This window comes from Phaseolus vulgaris, chromosome 1 (genome assembly GCF_051622355.1).
Source record: "Phaseolus vulgaris cultivar YP4 chromosome 1, ASM5162235v1, whole genome shotgun sequence".
Classification (NCBI taxonomy): Eukaryota; Viridiplantae; Streptophyta; class Magnoliopsida; order Fabales; family Fabaceae; genus Phaseolus; species Phaseolus vulgaris.
Genome location: NC_143498.1, coordinates 35,511,174 through 35,524,873, shown reverse-complemented (window position 1 = coordinate 35,524,873; position 13,700 = coordinate 35,511,174). Strand labels below are relative to the sequence as shown.

Below are 13,700 nucleotides of genomic sequence, written 5' to 3'. Positions count from 1 at the left end.
ACACCAATATTGACCTAGTAAGACCGGGTAAATCAGAAGTTAAGGGTGGTTGGGGAGGTTCGCAGAGGGCACCCCACCACCCAAATCATTGTTCTAAAGCTCAGGGAGGTAGAGAAAGATCCGAAAGGCGGCTCTACCCCCAGATGAGGGAACAATGATGTGAGTTATCCCAGGGTAAAGACTCGGGGGAGGTAGAGAGAGATCCGAAAGACAGCTCTCCTCCCAGATGAGCAAAGATGAAATCAGGAGATGGTCCCGCAGGGTACGTTCTCAGTTAAGAGGAAGATGACATCGCCAGAAGCCCATTGCATGAGATTGAAATAGAAAGAGAATCGCATGGCGAGGGCCGCGTCAGCAAAGTTCTGGGCGACGACGTAGAAATGCCTTTGGCCCTTGGTAGATCGGGCGAGAGAGGTTTCAGATACTAAGATCGACCTAAGCCCTTTTTGCCGAGTAAGTGATTTCGTATTAAACGTTATTGTTTCGAATTAACCGTTTGTTTAAGCTAAGGTGGTTTGCAGAGAGTTAAGTAACGGTTGGTACAAGGTACGTTGAGTTGAGAAAAAACCATCCAGTTAAACGAGTTGATTGCACGGCGGATAAATTAGAAGATTATATATATATATATATATATATGTGTGTGTGTGTGTGTGTGCACATGAGTATCGAACAGTTCGAACAGAATGAAAATTATTACATATAGACCAGGGCAAAACACAAGAAGTTTCAAGGCGATAAGTCAGTTGGGGGCACGATCTTGCCGTCCACCACCTCATTGTACACTGAGAGCTCCGAAAGGTCAAGATCGGGGAATTTACAGGCAAATTGCTCCAAAGCTGCTCCAAAGCCCGAAGTAAGAACTTGGGCAGCCTCAAGCTGAAGGTCGTTGATCTTCGCCTTGAACCCGTTGTTCTCTTCGCGAACCCGGGTGACTTCAAGTTCCAGTTCGTCGACTTTCTTCTTGAATCCGCTGTTCTCCTCGCAAGCTCGAGCAAGCTCTGTGGCCATTTTGCCCAGCTCTTTGGTTGCCTTATCTCGATCTTGTTCGACCTTACCCAGAAGAGTCTCCCTCTCGATTGACCTCTTCTCCAGGTTGGCCATCCTTTGGGCGTCAGTTTTCCTTGCCTCCTCCAGCGTGGCAATCTTCTCCCTCAGAGGGACGATTCTGTTCTCCAGCTCGACGACGTCCTGGAGTTTGTCATGAAGTTTCTTGCGCAGTTCTTTATTGTCCTTGCGCACGCTTTGAAGCTCGTCCTTGAGGGCATTTTTGACCCGCGAAAACTCCAAGCCTTCCATCATCATATCGCACTTGGTCTTCTCGGCTTCGGCTTTCGCGGTGCTCGCCACCTCCTGATTGATCCGATTATCGAGTTCGAACTTCTCTAAGGAGTCCCTTAGCCCTTCGCCAACGATTTGGGGAAGACAATCGTCAACCATGGCACTTAGGCGCACAGTGAAGGACTTCAAGGCTTCCTGAAGAGGGGCTGGGAGGCTTGAGGTTGCTGGAAGAGGCGGAGGTTGGTGCTCACCACCACCCTCACAAGGTTGGATGGAGGGGGGAGCTTTGAGGCGTGGTGGTGAGTCAGGAAGTTCTTCGGCGGCTTGGGAAGAGGCTTGCGTATCGGCAAGTTGCTCAGGAATGGCTTCAGCAACTGAGGCGTTTGAAGCGAGAACATCCCCAGCGGACTCGAATGGCGTGGAGGCGCTAGGGGGGTTCTCGACGTAGTTTGGGGCGGCGCTCTCAATTGCTGGGGGCTCGATCACAGCCCTCCTCTTCCTCTTGCAGATTAGCCCGTCCTTGGTGCTTTCGTCTTCATCTTCGTCTGACACTACCCTGGGGGCTTTCCTTTTAGCCTTCTTCAGGGGTAGTTTCTTGCGCTGGGGGGCTGGAAAAGCAGCAGCTGCGGGTGGACCGGCTGGCGGAGATTGGCCTTGGGCAGCGGCGATCTCCGCGACAAAGTTTGGGACCGTCTGGGAGCCCGCCGCAAGCTTGTGGGACTTGGCTATGGCGCGTAGCTCAGCCATCCTATCCTTCCCCAGCATCATATCTGCATCAGCGGCCCATAGTTACCAATCAGCACAAAATATCGGCAGTTAACAATGCACAGAAAGATAAGCAATATAAGACAATGCATGGGGAAAGTTAAAACCGCACACAAGTCAGAACAGCAACATCAAAGCAAAGACAGGGCGATGCAAGTATAAGCTAAGGGAACTCAAGGACTTAAGGACAAACCTATGTGAACGTCCAGTTGGCCTTCGAGAAACTCGTAGGCGATGATGGAGGAAGTGGGCAGAACCACGTTGGAGGAGGCAACTCTTTTCTAGAAACCGGACAAGTCCTTGTCGAGCTCTCCCATTTTTTCTGGCCCCCTGGCCTTCCTGAAGCTCGACTCCTTCTTTCCCTTGTTCACCCAAAACAAGGGGAACCCGTCGAGAAGGGAAGGGTCTTGGTCGCTGCAGCATACACACACGAATTTCCCCTTCCAATCCTTATAAGATTGCTGGAAGATGGAGAGAATGGACCTCCCAGCGACCCCATTGAGGCTAACCCATAGACGGTTGCCCGGGTTCTTCGCCTCGAACAAGTAGAGGAACACATCCACCGAGGCCGGATGTCCCAAGTGCGCGCAAATAATTTGGTAAGCCCGGACGAACGCCCAACTGTTGGGATGGAGCTGGGCGGGGGCTATGTCGAGCTCGGTCAGGAGCTTCCTCTCAAAGCGTGTGAAGGGAAACCGAAGCTTGACCTTCTTGAACATAGTGGTGTAAACGAAGCAGAAAGGGGCGTCGTCGCTCCCCTGATTGTCGGTGCAGATGGGCTCACTGGGAGGACAAGGGCGCACAGATACTATGTCATCGTGCTCTTTGCTGAAAGAGAGGTGATCCTGATCACCTTTCTTGAGACGAAGGATATTGCGATCAGAGTTGACAGATGAAGTCTCACCCAGCAGGGTTGTGGAGGCCCACGGATATAGTCGTTTGTAGTCTGGAAGAGGCTTCACCATCGCGTTGGTTTGGTTGTGGTTGGCTAGGTCGAGAGGACGCGGGTCTCGCGACTCGGTCGGAAGGGACGTTAGGATCCCTTGGAGGGTCGCGAGAAGAGGAGGGGTTCGCCCTACGGGTTTTCGTCGGAGGGTTGCGAGGAGATGGAGGAGGGTTTGGTGTGATTTTTGAACGAGCCATCGAGGAAGCTGCAAGAAGACTAAAAGGGAAGATTTGAGAGTTCGTAAATAGAGAGACTCGACAGAAGAGAAGGGGATGGAAGAACAAGGGGGGCTCGCAGAGAAAAGGTTCAGAAACCCTAAGCGTAGAAAAGAGAAAACAAAGCAGAGAAAACATCCCACAATGTATGCTCCAGACAGTTAATGGATGATGCAAACCGATTAAAATGCAGAAAATATCAGTAGAAGTGATAAAAAAGTTACCTTTAGATGATCAGAAGAGTATTCAGAAAGATGGTGGTTGGGGGAATCGGAGCGTTCGCTGGAGCGTTTCGAGAGTTCGAAGAGAGGTAGAAGATAATCAAACAGTGAAATAGCGCGAAGTGTTTAAGAGTTTCGATCGTTGCGAGAAGTGCAAACGACAATGAATAATGGCCGTTGATGAGTGCACGTGTCGAATGATCGAAGAAGTTGGTGAAGCGTCAAGTCAGTGAACAGTACGAGCGCCAACGCGCAAAGCCACGTAGGCCGCCGGATTTAAACCTTTTTAGTCTTCTCGCTGAACAAGTCGCAGATACTCGCCTTCTCGCTGAACATTTTGTTGCACCCGATACTCGCCTTGTCAAGTGGTGTTCTAGGGCATATTGCGTGCTAGCTTGCTCCTTGAGTAGAGGACTTAGCCGCGCAGCTGGCTACTACGCAGAAATAACGCTCAAGTTGCCACAAACCCAGATGGCGACACGTGTAGGGTTGGATGCGGTATGAGAATGACGCTCGAGTTACCCTATCTCAGATAATGACACGTGTAGGGTTGGGTGCTACCTGCTATCCCAGCCCAGATGGCGACACGTGCAGGGCTAGATGCGAGCCACGCGTCCAAAAGCATAACGGCCTGGAGAGAGAAGAAACCTAGCTATAAAGGTAAACTTAACAGAATTTGCAGAGGTACGTTTTTCATTACGGCTCATTTGCTAGGGTTGTGTGCCTTGAGTACGGTTCTACAGAGCATATTTTCTCTCAGTTTTTGGGTGTTCTTGTTACTGACTTGAGCGTCGAAGCGCCACCGGCCGCAGAGGTGCCACCTTGTGTTTTCATGTTCTCAGAGAGGCTTTCTGTGGCGTGGACTTGAAGGGCACGTGGAGTCAAGCTGGTGAGGTGTTCATGACGAGGCAACGCTCTAGCGCTAAGTCAACCGACAGGATCAGTAAGTGTCCAACAGTAAGGAATTAAACTTTTATAAATTTCATAGCTTAAGCACCTCTTTTTTTTTTTTTTTCAGCTACATGTTTAAGGAAAAGCATGGACACCTAAGAATCCTCACTTAAACATATATTCTAGGTCATTTTGAGTGACCTACTTAATAGAAAAATTATCATCTTGCTTAAGCAAACTTTATCTTGAACTTAATAATTGTTAGTATTTAAAAGAATTATCATCTTGCTTAAGATAAAGTTTGTTTAAGCAAGATGATAAAGAAAAAATAAATTGAAAACCATTTTTCCTTGAGCAATTTCTTTTTAGCTCACTCATCAGTGTCGTTTGGAGCAAAAATTATTTCACTTAACTTATACCACTTAAGTGACAACACTGTCGCTTTAAGCAAGCTCACAAACACAAATTTAACCATATAACAGTTTTTCCTTGCTCACTTGAAGCAAAAGTTTAACGACTTAAGTGATATATTTTTTCTATAGGAGACTTTTTCTATAGTAGCTACAATCACAAAATTGTCACGGATTGTTTTTCATACAATTTGTGATGCATTTTATGACGAATCTTGTTAAAGATAGATCTATCCGTCACAAGGTTTTTCCTTTAAAACACTTCAAATTCTTTTTGCGATGAATTTTGAGTGTAGTTAGCAAAGACATACTATCACCACAAAATTTGCCACAATTATGTATTAATCAACGTTTGTCACATACATTACAATTACATAATTTTTTTTGTCATGTTTGTAATTGATTGATTGTTTTTCCAAAAATTGTTGTTAAAATAAAAGGTTTTTCTAGTATTGTTATAACAAAGTAATATAACCATAGATACTATTACAACAAAAATTTTCACAATTAGGTATTCATCGATCCTTGTCACAAACACTATAATTACATAACAAAAATTTTCATGGTTTGTGATTGATTGTTCTCTAAAATTGTTGATACAATTTTTTTTTCTAATAATCTTGTAACAAAGTGATATAACCATAAAAACATTAAAAAAAAATCTCATGACATATATAATAATTGCAAATTCTATGAGATAGTGCATATAAAACCTGTCTATGAAAAAAATATACTACTATAAATTTATATTTGGGAAATGATCATAAAAGAAAAACTCATGGAAATAGATGCGTTATGTCATTGTTGAAATGGGGAAGCCCACAAAACTGACGAGGCTCCATGTTGTTTGTTGAAGGTGTTGTCTGCATTGCAAGATTATCAAAACCAGGGTTAAAGAAGCTCCTGTTCATCAAACTATTGGTAGAAGGAGTCAAATTGTTGGACTGTGTAGGTTGCATAACTACATTGATGTTTGGTTGTTGTTGGTATTGATATGTTCTCTGAAGAAGACTTTCATATAAATTTTTTGTGTTAATCAATTGATTTTGAACCACAACAAGTTCTCCTTGCAACATCGCCACCTGAATCATTAACTCAAAATGAATACCTTTTTATTCATGAATTATATTATTAACATGATATTTTCAAGAAAGTGAATATTTATATAAGAGTATTGATTAATTTTACTAGTGTTAATAGTCATAGAGAATTTATTTTTGGAAAAAGAACTACTTTACCCTTAGAGAAATTGTTTTAAGATTATTCAATAAGTATGTCTTTAACTATACAAATAGACATCATAAAAAAAAAAAAAATAGTTCACAATATTATAGTAAAAATTATTGAGAAACACACATATTTACTCATAATAACATGTTTCCTTAGTTTTCTCAGGAATAAGATTGAGATTATCACATTTTGTATTCAAAATTAGTTATATATAAAATCTTATTGATGTAAAAGAAAAACAATCAAAATTAAACATAAGAACATACAATATAGTTGAAGTATTACTTAACCTTGAATCTGGTGTTGTTTAATTTTTTATGCAATCATGAAATCTACCAATCATAATTGATGGATGAAGATAATGTGACTCAAGTAATACTTGTATGCTTTAAATGCTATTTATTAACATCAAATATGAGTCATGTAGTCATGAAACAATTTCAAATTACAAGTTGATATATAGAAAAAGCTTTACAAAAACTTTGAATCAAGGGTTACTCAATGTAACACAACTTCCTTTCAAAGATGATTTTGTGTGTTTACAATCTTGGATCCTATTTTAAATGTGAAAAATGGAAGTTATTCATGTATTTTAGCTTCAATGTGGATTATGGATCCATGTTTGACTTAATTTGAAGTAACATTAAAATGTCTTCTATGTGGCACAATTTTTTTATAAATTAATAAATGATTAGAATTTAAAAATGAATGAATGAATTAATCCCATTTTATTTAATATTTTTAACAAAATAAAAACAAATATAGTGTCTTAATGTTTTCATGTGATTTTTAACACAAACCTTTATTATGCTAGTTCTTGTAATACGACAAACATTTTATAAAATGGGAAAAGATAAATATTAACTATTTTGGAGTGTGTGAATTGATGGAAGAAATATGGATAAAAATTAAAAGGAAGAGAGAGAGTTGACTGTGTTTACAAATAATGTGATGATAAAAATGAAGATAGATAGGAAAAAAAATTTCAAGGGCAAGGGAACCAAAATAAACAACTTAATTTTTAATGTCTACTCTAAATAACTTCACTACAAGAAAATCATTAAATATAAACAAATTTAAGAGACTTACATTGACTAAATTAGATACTATTTTAGACACTAAAAAATTATTTGTATTTAAATTAGTTTTTATTATTGTTAAATAGTTTCTAAATTGGTATCTAATTAACTACAAATGTTTTAGCTACCAATTATACTTTCTAAATTAATCAAAATAACAACTAATTATTTTTTGTCTCTAAAATTAGTTTCTATTTAATAAGTTTCTAGTGTTTTGGTATTCCTATTTAATTGAGACCACACATATTTATTAAATTTTATTCATTCAATGTTAAAACGTTACGAATAAACACATTGTAAGGTTTTATGTCTCATGTGAGAGTCACGTTACTTGTTACTTAAATAAATCAATCAATAAATTAATTAATAATGAAGAATAAAACATTAATTGGGACAACGAAGAGTAGTTTCTTGATAATGACAGATATGAGATGGGCATAGGAGAATAATATCACTAAAACAGAGAGACAAGGTTCTCTTCTTGAAAAGTGCGTATGTTTCTTCATACTATATCAATAAAGAGATATAGCAGAGTTGAGAGTCAAAAGGAGTAAAACCTTGGATCGTCATTGATCTAGTTAGATCTCCACAATACTGAAGAATTGACTCTCGTAGAAAAAAGGACCAGAGAGTCATCTATCTGATCGAATCTCTAAAACACTAAAGGATAATCTCTCATGAAAAAAGATACACATTCTCTCTGTTTAATAGATGTGACAATCAAATAATTTTAAGAACCTATTATGATTTTCTATATTACGTAATTATTTGAAAACCGATAAATTTTTTTAATCATGTCTTTATACATGTGCAACAAACAAAAACCTCAAAATCACTTTTTCTAAAAGTGGAAAATGAATTGAGAACAAAAAATTGGGGTCATTCTCGGTGAACTCATGCTCCATCTCACAATCAATCATGTTTGCCAACCTTCTTACACAAGACCATGAGGGAGAGAAGGAGTTGAGATGTTTTAAAGCTTTAGTTAGGGAAGAAAGGGTTTTGTTTGGGGATTTTTAAAAATTGGGGATCTCAAAAAGTATTAGATAAACAAAATAAAATAGAATACAATAAAGGAAAAAACATGAGCTAGGTAGTAGAATGCACTATTATAAAATAAAACCATAATTTACTAAGTAGAATGTTTATGATGAGTTATAAACATGTGTAGTCCTAATTAGAGAGGGAAAAACAAAACAGGTTATCTAGAGAGGAAAGAGAAGGAATTACCAGAAAAATAACAATAAAGAAAAACACTAAAACATAAACAAAAAGGCAATAGCAAGAGTTTAAACATTGAGTAATCAAACAAACCTGTTGTTGTAAAGCAGAAATGGTGGAGACACAACCATGAACAGGATTGGCTAGCCTTGCTTGAGCCTCGTAGCACATGGAATTTATGACCTCATTACGATGAGCCACTTCAACTTCTAGCAATAGTTTTGACAAGTTGTTTGCACCAAACACCTTGTGCACTGCTTCAAACCTTGCTGAGCCCTGGCTAGAACCAAAATAAGGTGCAAAGATGCAGTCACTGCTGCACTTTTTCCTCATTTTCTTGCATGCTGCGCATGGAGGAGATGATGCTCGTGACCTGACACGCTTTGAGACCTTGCCTTTCTGCTTATTTGCTCTGCTGGAAGTGCCTTCATTAACATTCTCTTGTGCCGGATTAGTCATTCTAAGTTTCTGAATGCAAGAGTGAAAGTGATGGAAGTGATGGTGTTATTGTGAATATTTATTAATGGTTCTGAGAGTTGGAAAGGGAATGTAATAAGTTCTTTTTTTCTTCTTCAACAAAGTGAGAGACGTTACAATGTATATCGGTTTTTATCAGTTTTTTTAAGCTTTTATTATATATTAGAATTTATTAAATTAAAGTAATACTTATTTTAGGGATGTATTTAATGCAACATCTTCAAATAATCAGACTACTAGTTGTGTAAAACTATGGGCAAGATAACAAGCATTTTGCTTATTTTTTGGGGGAAGGAACCAAAGTATTTCAGCTAGAAATTAAGGATTAATTCTTTAAGGTACTAAAATCTATTTATGGGTTAACCTGTCATGGTAAATATTTTTCTATATGGATAGACTAAGAACCTAGTCACATGCTTAAGAAATAAGGTTATTTATCCATCATATCACATCAACTTGGTGTCTATATTGCTCTTTGTAGGATGATATAATGTTGATTGGTTCCATGCCTAAGTATTACTTTAATTTAATAAATTCTAATAAGTATTGCTAGAAGTTTAAAAATATATAAGCATTTTTTTTATTTTTAATAAAACTCATTCTAGGCCACATGTACAATCACATGAAAAATAACATAACATTAAATCAAAAAAAAGAAAACAAAAGCATGGTGGACTAGACCAAATCCATGTAGAAAAAACAAAAAACAAATAAACTCCTAGTTTAAGCAATTACATTCGAAATGAGAGTTATTGCATGTTGCTTGTATGGTTATAAAAGGGGTCTGAGACCCCAGATGAAGGTACACTGTTTTTGCAAATTAAACTGAGTTTTCTTGTTGCTTTGTGAGCCTTTATTGATTTGAGCGTCAGAGTGCCATCAACAGGTAGGGCGTCCTCTGTCACAACGGAGCCATACCCGAAGCAGCTAAGAGTCACATGACTCCAAACATAGAAGGAGGTGCGTTCATCCTAAGTCAACCGGTGAAGAAGTCAAGCGGTGAGAACATTTGGCGCCCACCGTGCGGCCTGCTAAACTTGATCCCATCCACATCCGTAGTTAAGTTCAAGTTTCCAGATGAAGATGAGAAATACGAGACAAGTACGAATGAGACATAATGGAGGTGAGGCTACCACACTGCAACAACTCATGGAGACCCTAAGGTCTCTCTAGGAGGCCAACGAGCAGTCGAGACAAGAGCAGGAGAGGCTACGAGAAGCCAATGAGCGGTCTGCGTTGGAGCAAGAAAGGTTGCGGGAAGAACTGCGCAAAACTCACGAGGAGTTGCGCAGGGATCTCCAGTAAAGTGACTGACGACCCCCAAGAGAACGGGAGGCGAGTTTATATGAAAGGGACAATGCTGAACCATTCTCTCGAGCTATCATGGACGAACCAGTGTCCGTGCACTACGTGGCCCACAAGATCACGTTCACAGGGATAGAGGATCCAGAGACCCATCTTACAACGTTTAATGCTCAAATGATCATCTCGGGATGATCAAACGCAATACGGTGTAAGATGTTCATGAGTACTTTTGCAGGTATGGAAATACAGTGGCTTAGTGGACTCCCAGATGGCCACATTACTTCGTTTGTGCAATTCGCCAAGCTGTTTAGAGAGCAATTTTATACCAATCTGGTGAAGCCCCCAGTGCTATACGATCTTTTTAGTGTGCGATAAAGAAAAGGGGAGTCATTGAAGGACTATCTGAATTGATTATGGGCTTTTACTGTGAATCTCCGAACTCACGACGAGAATGTCATGGTGTCTGCCTTTGAGCAAGGGGTTGGTTCTAGACTGTTCTGCGATTCTCTGATCAGGAACCCAGTAGACACCTTTTCCGAGATTAGGTGGAGAGAAGTCTCCCACATTAACGTCGAGGAAGCAGTGGCGGCCAGGAATAATGGCCCGCAACCTCGGGTGGCTAAGCCGAAAGAAACCAACAAGGCTTCTCGGCCCCTGAGGGTTCATGAGACCTCAACGGGGAAGAAAACAGACACTAGGCACGCGCCGTACAAGAAGGGCAAGGCCAAATCTAGGAGAAAGGAGGACGAGTTTCGTCCCAAGTTTCGGATATCGTACAAGGATCAGCATACTAGCCGTATCAGAAAAGTTGAGGTTCCCCTAGAAAACAGACAGGAATCTGGGGGGTCGAAAGGATGTGTGGTGCGAGTTCCATAAAGGAATCAGAAACGACATTAAGCGATGCATGGTGTTAGGTTATCAATTGGTCGAGCTCCTGAGGGACAACTTTCTGAGGGAGTACCTCGAGTCTGACCAAGGAGGACCTCAAGAGAAAAACGCCCCGAGAGACCAGACGCATGAAGTCCCCATCCATGCCGAGTTAAACACCATATCATGAGGTTTCTCTGGAGGAGGTAGCATGACCACCAAACGCAAGCGGTACGCGAGGGTTGTGATGTCGTTGGAAACAGGGGATCAGGATGACTCTCCTGAACCCGATCTCTACTTCAGAAAGGCTTATTTGGCAGACGTAGTTCCCCACGACAATGACTCAGTAGTGATATTGGTCATCATAGTAGGAAGGAGAGTACACCGAGTTCTCATCGATCAAGGGAGCTTGACCGTTGTAATGTTTTGGTCAACGTTCGTCAACCCGCGGTTGTCCCCCGACCAGTTGAGGCCCCATGATGGATGCCTAGTGGGCTTTGCAGGTGACCACGTGGAGGTGCGAGGGTATGTAGACCCGAGGACAACGTTCTCGGACAAGGAGGCTGCCAGGACCATTGTAATGAGGTATGTTGTGGTTAATACTCCTTCTGCCTATAACTTGCTTTTGAGGAGACCCTCTATAAGCAAGTTGGGTGTGGTAGCTTCAACAAAGCACATGAAGATGAGGATAGCCCAGAACATGAGCACATTCGCGTGGTCCTCAACAGATATGTCGGGGATAGATCCTGATTTTCTTTGTCACAGGTTGACCATGGACACGAGGGTCAGGCCTGTGCTTCAAAGGAGGAGGAAGTTTAATGAAGAAAGACGCCTGATCATAAGGGCAGAAACTCAAAATTTGATGAATGCTAACCACATTAGGGAAATCCAGTATCCTGAGTGGCTAGCAAATGTGGTGCTGGTACAGAAGTCCAATGGAAAGTGGAGTATGTGTGTCGATTTTACCGACCTAAACAAAGCCTGCCCAAAGGACTCCCACCCGTTGCCAAGTATCGACTCTTTGGTCGACAGTGCCTCGGGTTGTCACCTGCTGAGCTTTCTTGACACGTTCTCGGGTTACAACCAGATTCGAATGCATCCCAACGATGAAAGTAAGACCGCGTTCATGGCGGAATTTGCTAGTTACTGCTACAAGGCCATGCCTTTTGGCCTTAAGAATGTTGGTGCCACCTACCAACACTTGATGGATAGGATTCTCTCCCCCTACTCGACAAACAGTGCAAGCCTATGTAGATGGCATGGTCCTCACCCTTGTGGAGAAGGAATAGCACGTGATCGATCTGAAGAGTTGTTTGCAACCATTGCTAAGTATAACTTGAAGTTGAACCTCGAGAAGTGTGTGTTTGGGGGTAGAGGCTGGGAAGTTCCTCGGATTTTTGTTGACTAAGAGGGGCATAGAGGCCAACCCAGACAAATGTGCAACCATTATAGAGATGAGAAGCCCCGCCACAATAAAGGAGGTCCAATAGTTAACAGGACGTATGGCGGCCCTTCCACGTTTTCTATTTGCAAGCGGAGATAAGGGTTACCCGTATTTCAAGTGCCAGAAGAAAAATAATCGTTTCGTATGGACCTCCTAGTGCTAGGAGGCTTTTGTAAAGTAGAAGGAGTATCTGGTCAGCCCTCTTGTCCTCGGGAAGCCAGTAGCTGGTGTTCCCCTGCGCTTGTACTTCGCCATCATAGATCGAGCAATTAGCTCGGTAATAGTACAAGACCAGGAACAGGTCCAGACACAAATCTATTTTGTTAGCAAGGTGCTGCAGGGACCATAGGAGCGCTACCAAGAAATTGAGAAGGTCCCGTTGGCGGTAGTGTTCACAGCTCAGAGGTTGCGGCATTATTTTCAAAGTTTTATTGTTATAGTGATGACCGACCTCCCTATCCGTAAATTCTTGCAAAAACCTGACATTGCGGGTCGAATGGTGCGATGGTTAGTGGAACTGTCCGAGTTCAATATCTACTATGAGTCAAGAGGGCCGATAAAAGGGCAGATCTACGCAGATTTTGTGGTGGAATTGGTATCGGAGGATACTCATTCCGATCTAGGAGACTTCCAATGGAACTTGTCAGTAGACAAGTCCTCCAACCAACAGGGTAGCGGTGTTGGCGTCATTCTGGAGGGTCCCAGTGGATTATTGATTGAACAATCCTTGAAGTTTGCATTTAAGGCTAGCACTAACCAAGGCGAGTATGAGGTCCTGATAGCAGGAATGTTGTTAGCTTAGGAGTTGGGAGCTACAAGCTTACTGGTAAAGAACGATTCGTTACTTGTTACAAAACAGGTGACCAACAGGTACCAAGCCAAAGACCCGCAGTTGGCTGCATACCACCAGTATGTCATGATTCTGATGAAAGCTTTAACCCAATTTGAACTCGTCCATGTGCCAAGGGAGCAAAATTCTTGGGCTGATCTGTTGACCAAGTTCGCAAGCTCGGGAAAGTGAAATCGGAATAGGTCGGAGATACATGAGACTCTAAAGTCTCCGAGAACAGCAGGAGACAATCTCCCAAAGGCAGGCCAAGTGGAGATCTTGGAGATAGGGCCTAAGGACGGAAGAAGTCATCGGTCATTGACCTAGGAGACATTGAAGGTCCCCAGGGTAGCGACGTGCCAGGTACAGGAAGGTGAAGGAATGGCTACCTCACAGGGTGGCACAGCAGAGACTTGGATCACCCCGTACCAGCTGTATTTAGGAGATGGTTTACTGCTAGCCGAGCCCGCGAAAGCAAATATGGTTAAGAAGAATGCAGGGAAGTATACTTTGATTGACGGC

The 13,700-nt window shown here is 41.7% G+C and overlaps 3 protein-coding genes across 3 annotated transcripts; 2 read left to right on the top strand and 1 right to left on the bottom strand.

Annotated features, from left to right (window-relative positions):
• Positions 1–5,501: 5,501 nt before the first annotated feature.
• Positions 5,502–8,715, bottom strand: LOC137815838 (LOB domain-containing protein 4). Its single transcript, XM_068618949.2, has 2 exons — positions 8,350–8,715; positions 5,502–5,808 (listed from the first exon to the last, which is right to left on the bottom strand). The coding sequence occupies exons 1-2, from the start codon at positions 8,713–8,715 to the stop codon at positions 5,503–5,505; spliced, it is 672 nt and encodes a 223-aa protein (XP_068475050.1). The 3' UTR covers position 5,502.
• Positions 8,716–11,116: 2,401 nt separating this feature from the next.
• LOC150029598 (uncharacterized) lies at positions 11,117–12,313 on the top strand. The gene has a single exon (XM_090296282.1). The coding sequence runs from the start codon at positions 11,117–11,119 to the stop codon at positions 12,311–12,313; it is 1,197 nt and encodes a 398-aa protein (XP_090152408.1).
• A 478-nt stretch (positions 12,314–12,791) lies between these two features.
• LOC137815836 (uncharacterized) lies at positions 12,792–13,370 on the top strand. The gene is made up of 2 exons (XM_068618948.1): positions 12,792–13,121; positions 13,209–13,370. Exons 1-2 carry the CDS (start codon positions 12,792–12,794, stop codon positions 13,368–13,370), a joined length of 492 nt encoding a protein of 163 aa, XP_068475049.1.
• Positions 13,371–13,700: the final 330 nt, after the last annotated feature.

What these genes read in the sequence shown, in the direction of transcription:
- LOC150029598 (XM_090296282.1), top strand. Translation starts at nt 11,117, where the DNA reads ATGACCACCAAACGCAAGCGGTACGCGAGGGTTGTGATGTCGTTGGAA.
- LOC137815836 (XM_068618948.1), top strand. Translation starts at nt 12,792, where the DNA reads ATGACCGACCTCCCTATCCGTAAATTCTTGCAAAAACCTGACATTGCG. An exon ending in CTAACCAAGGCGAGTATGAG is followed by an intron (nt 13,122 to 13,208) that starts GTCCTGATAGCA and finishes GTTACAAAACAG; the next exon opens with GTGACCAACAGGTACCAAGC.
- LOC137815838 (XM_068618949.2), bottom strand. Translation starts at nt 8,715, where the DNA reads ATGACTAATCCGGCACAAGAGAATGTTAATGAAGGCACTTCCAGCAGA. An exon ending in TTTCTGCTTTACAACAACAG is followed by an intron (nt 5,809 to 8,349) that starts GTTTGTTTGATT and finishes TTAATGATTCAG; the next exon opens with GTGGCGATGTTGCAAGGAGA.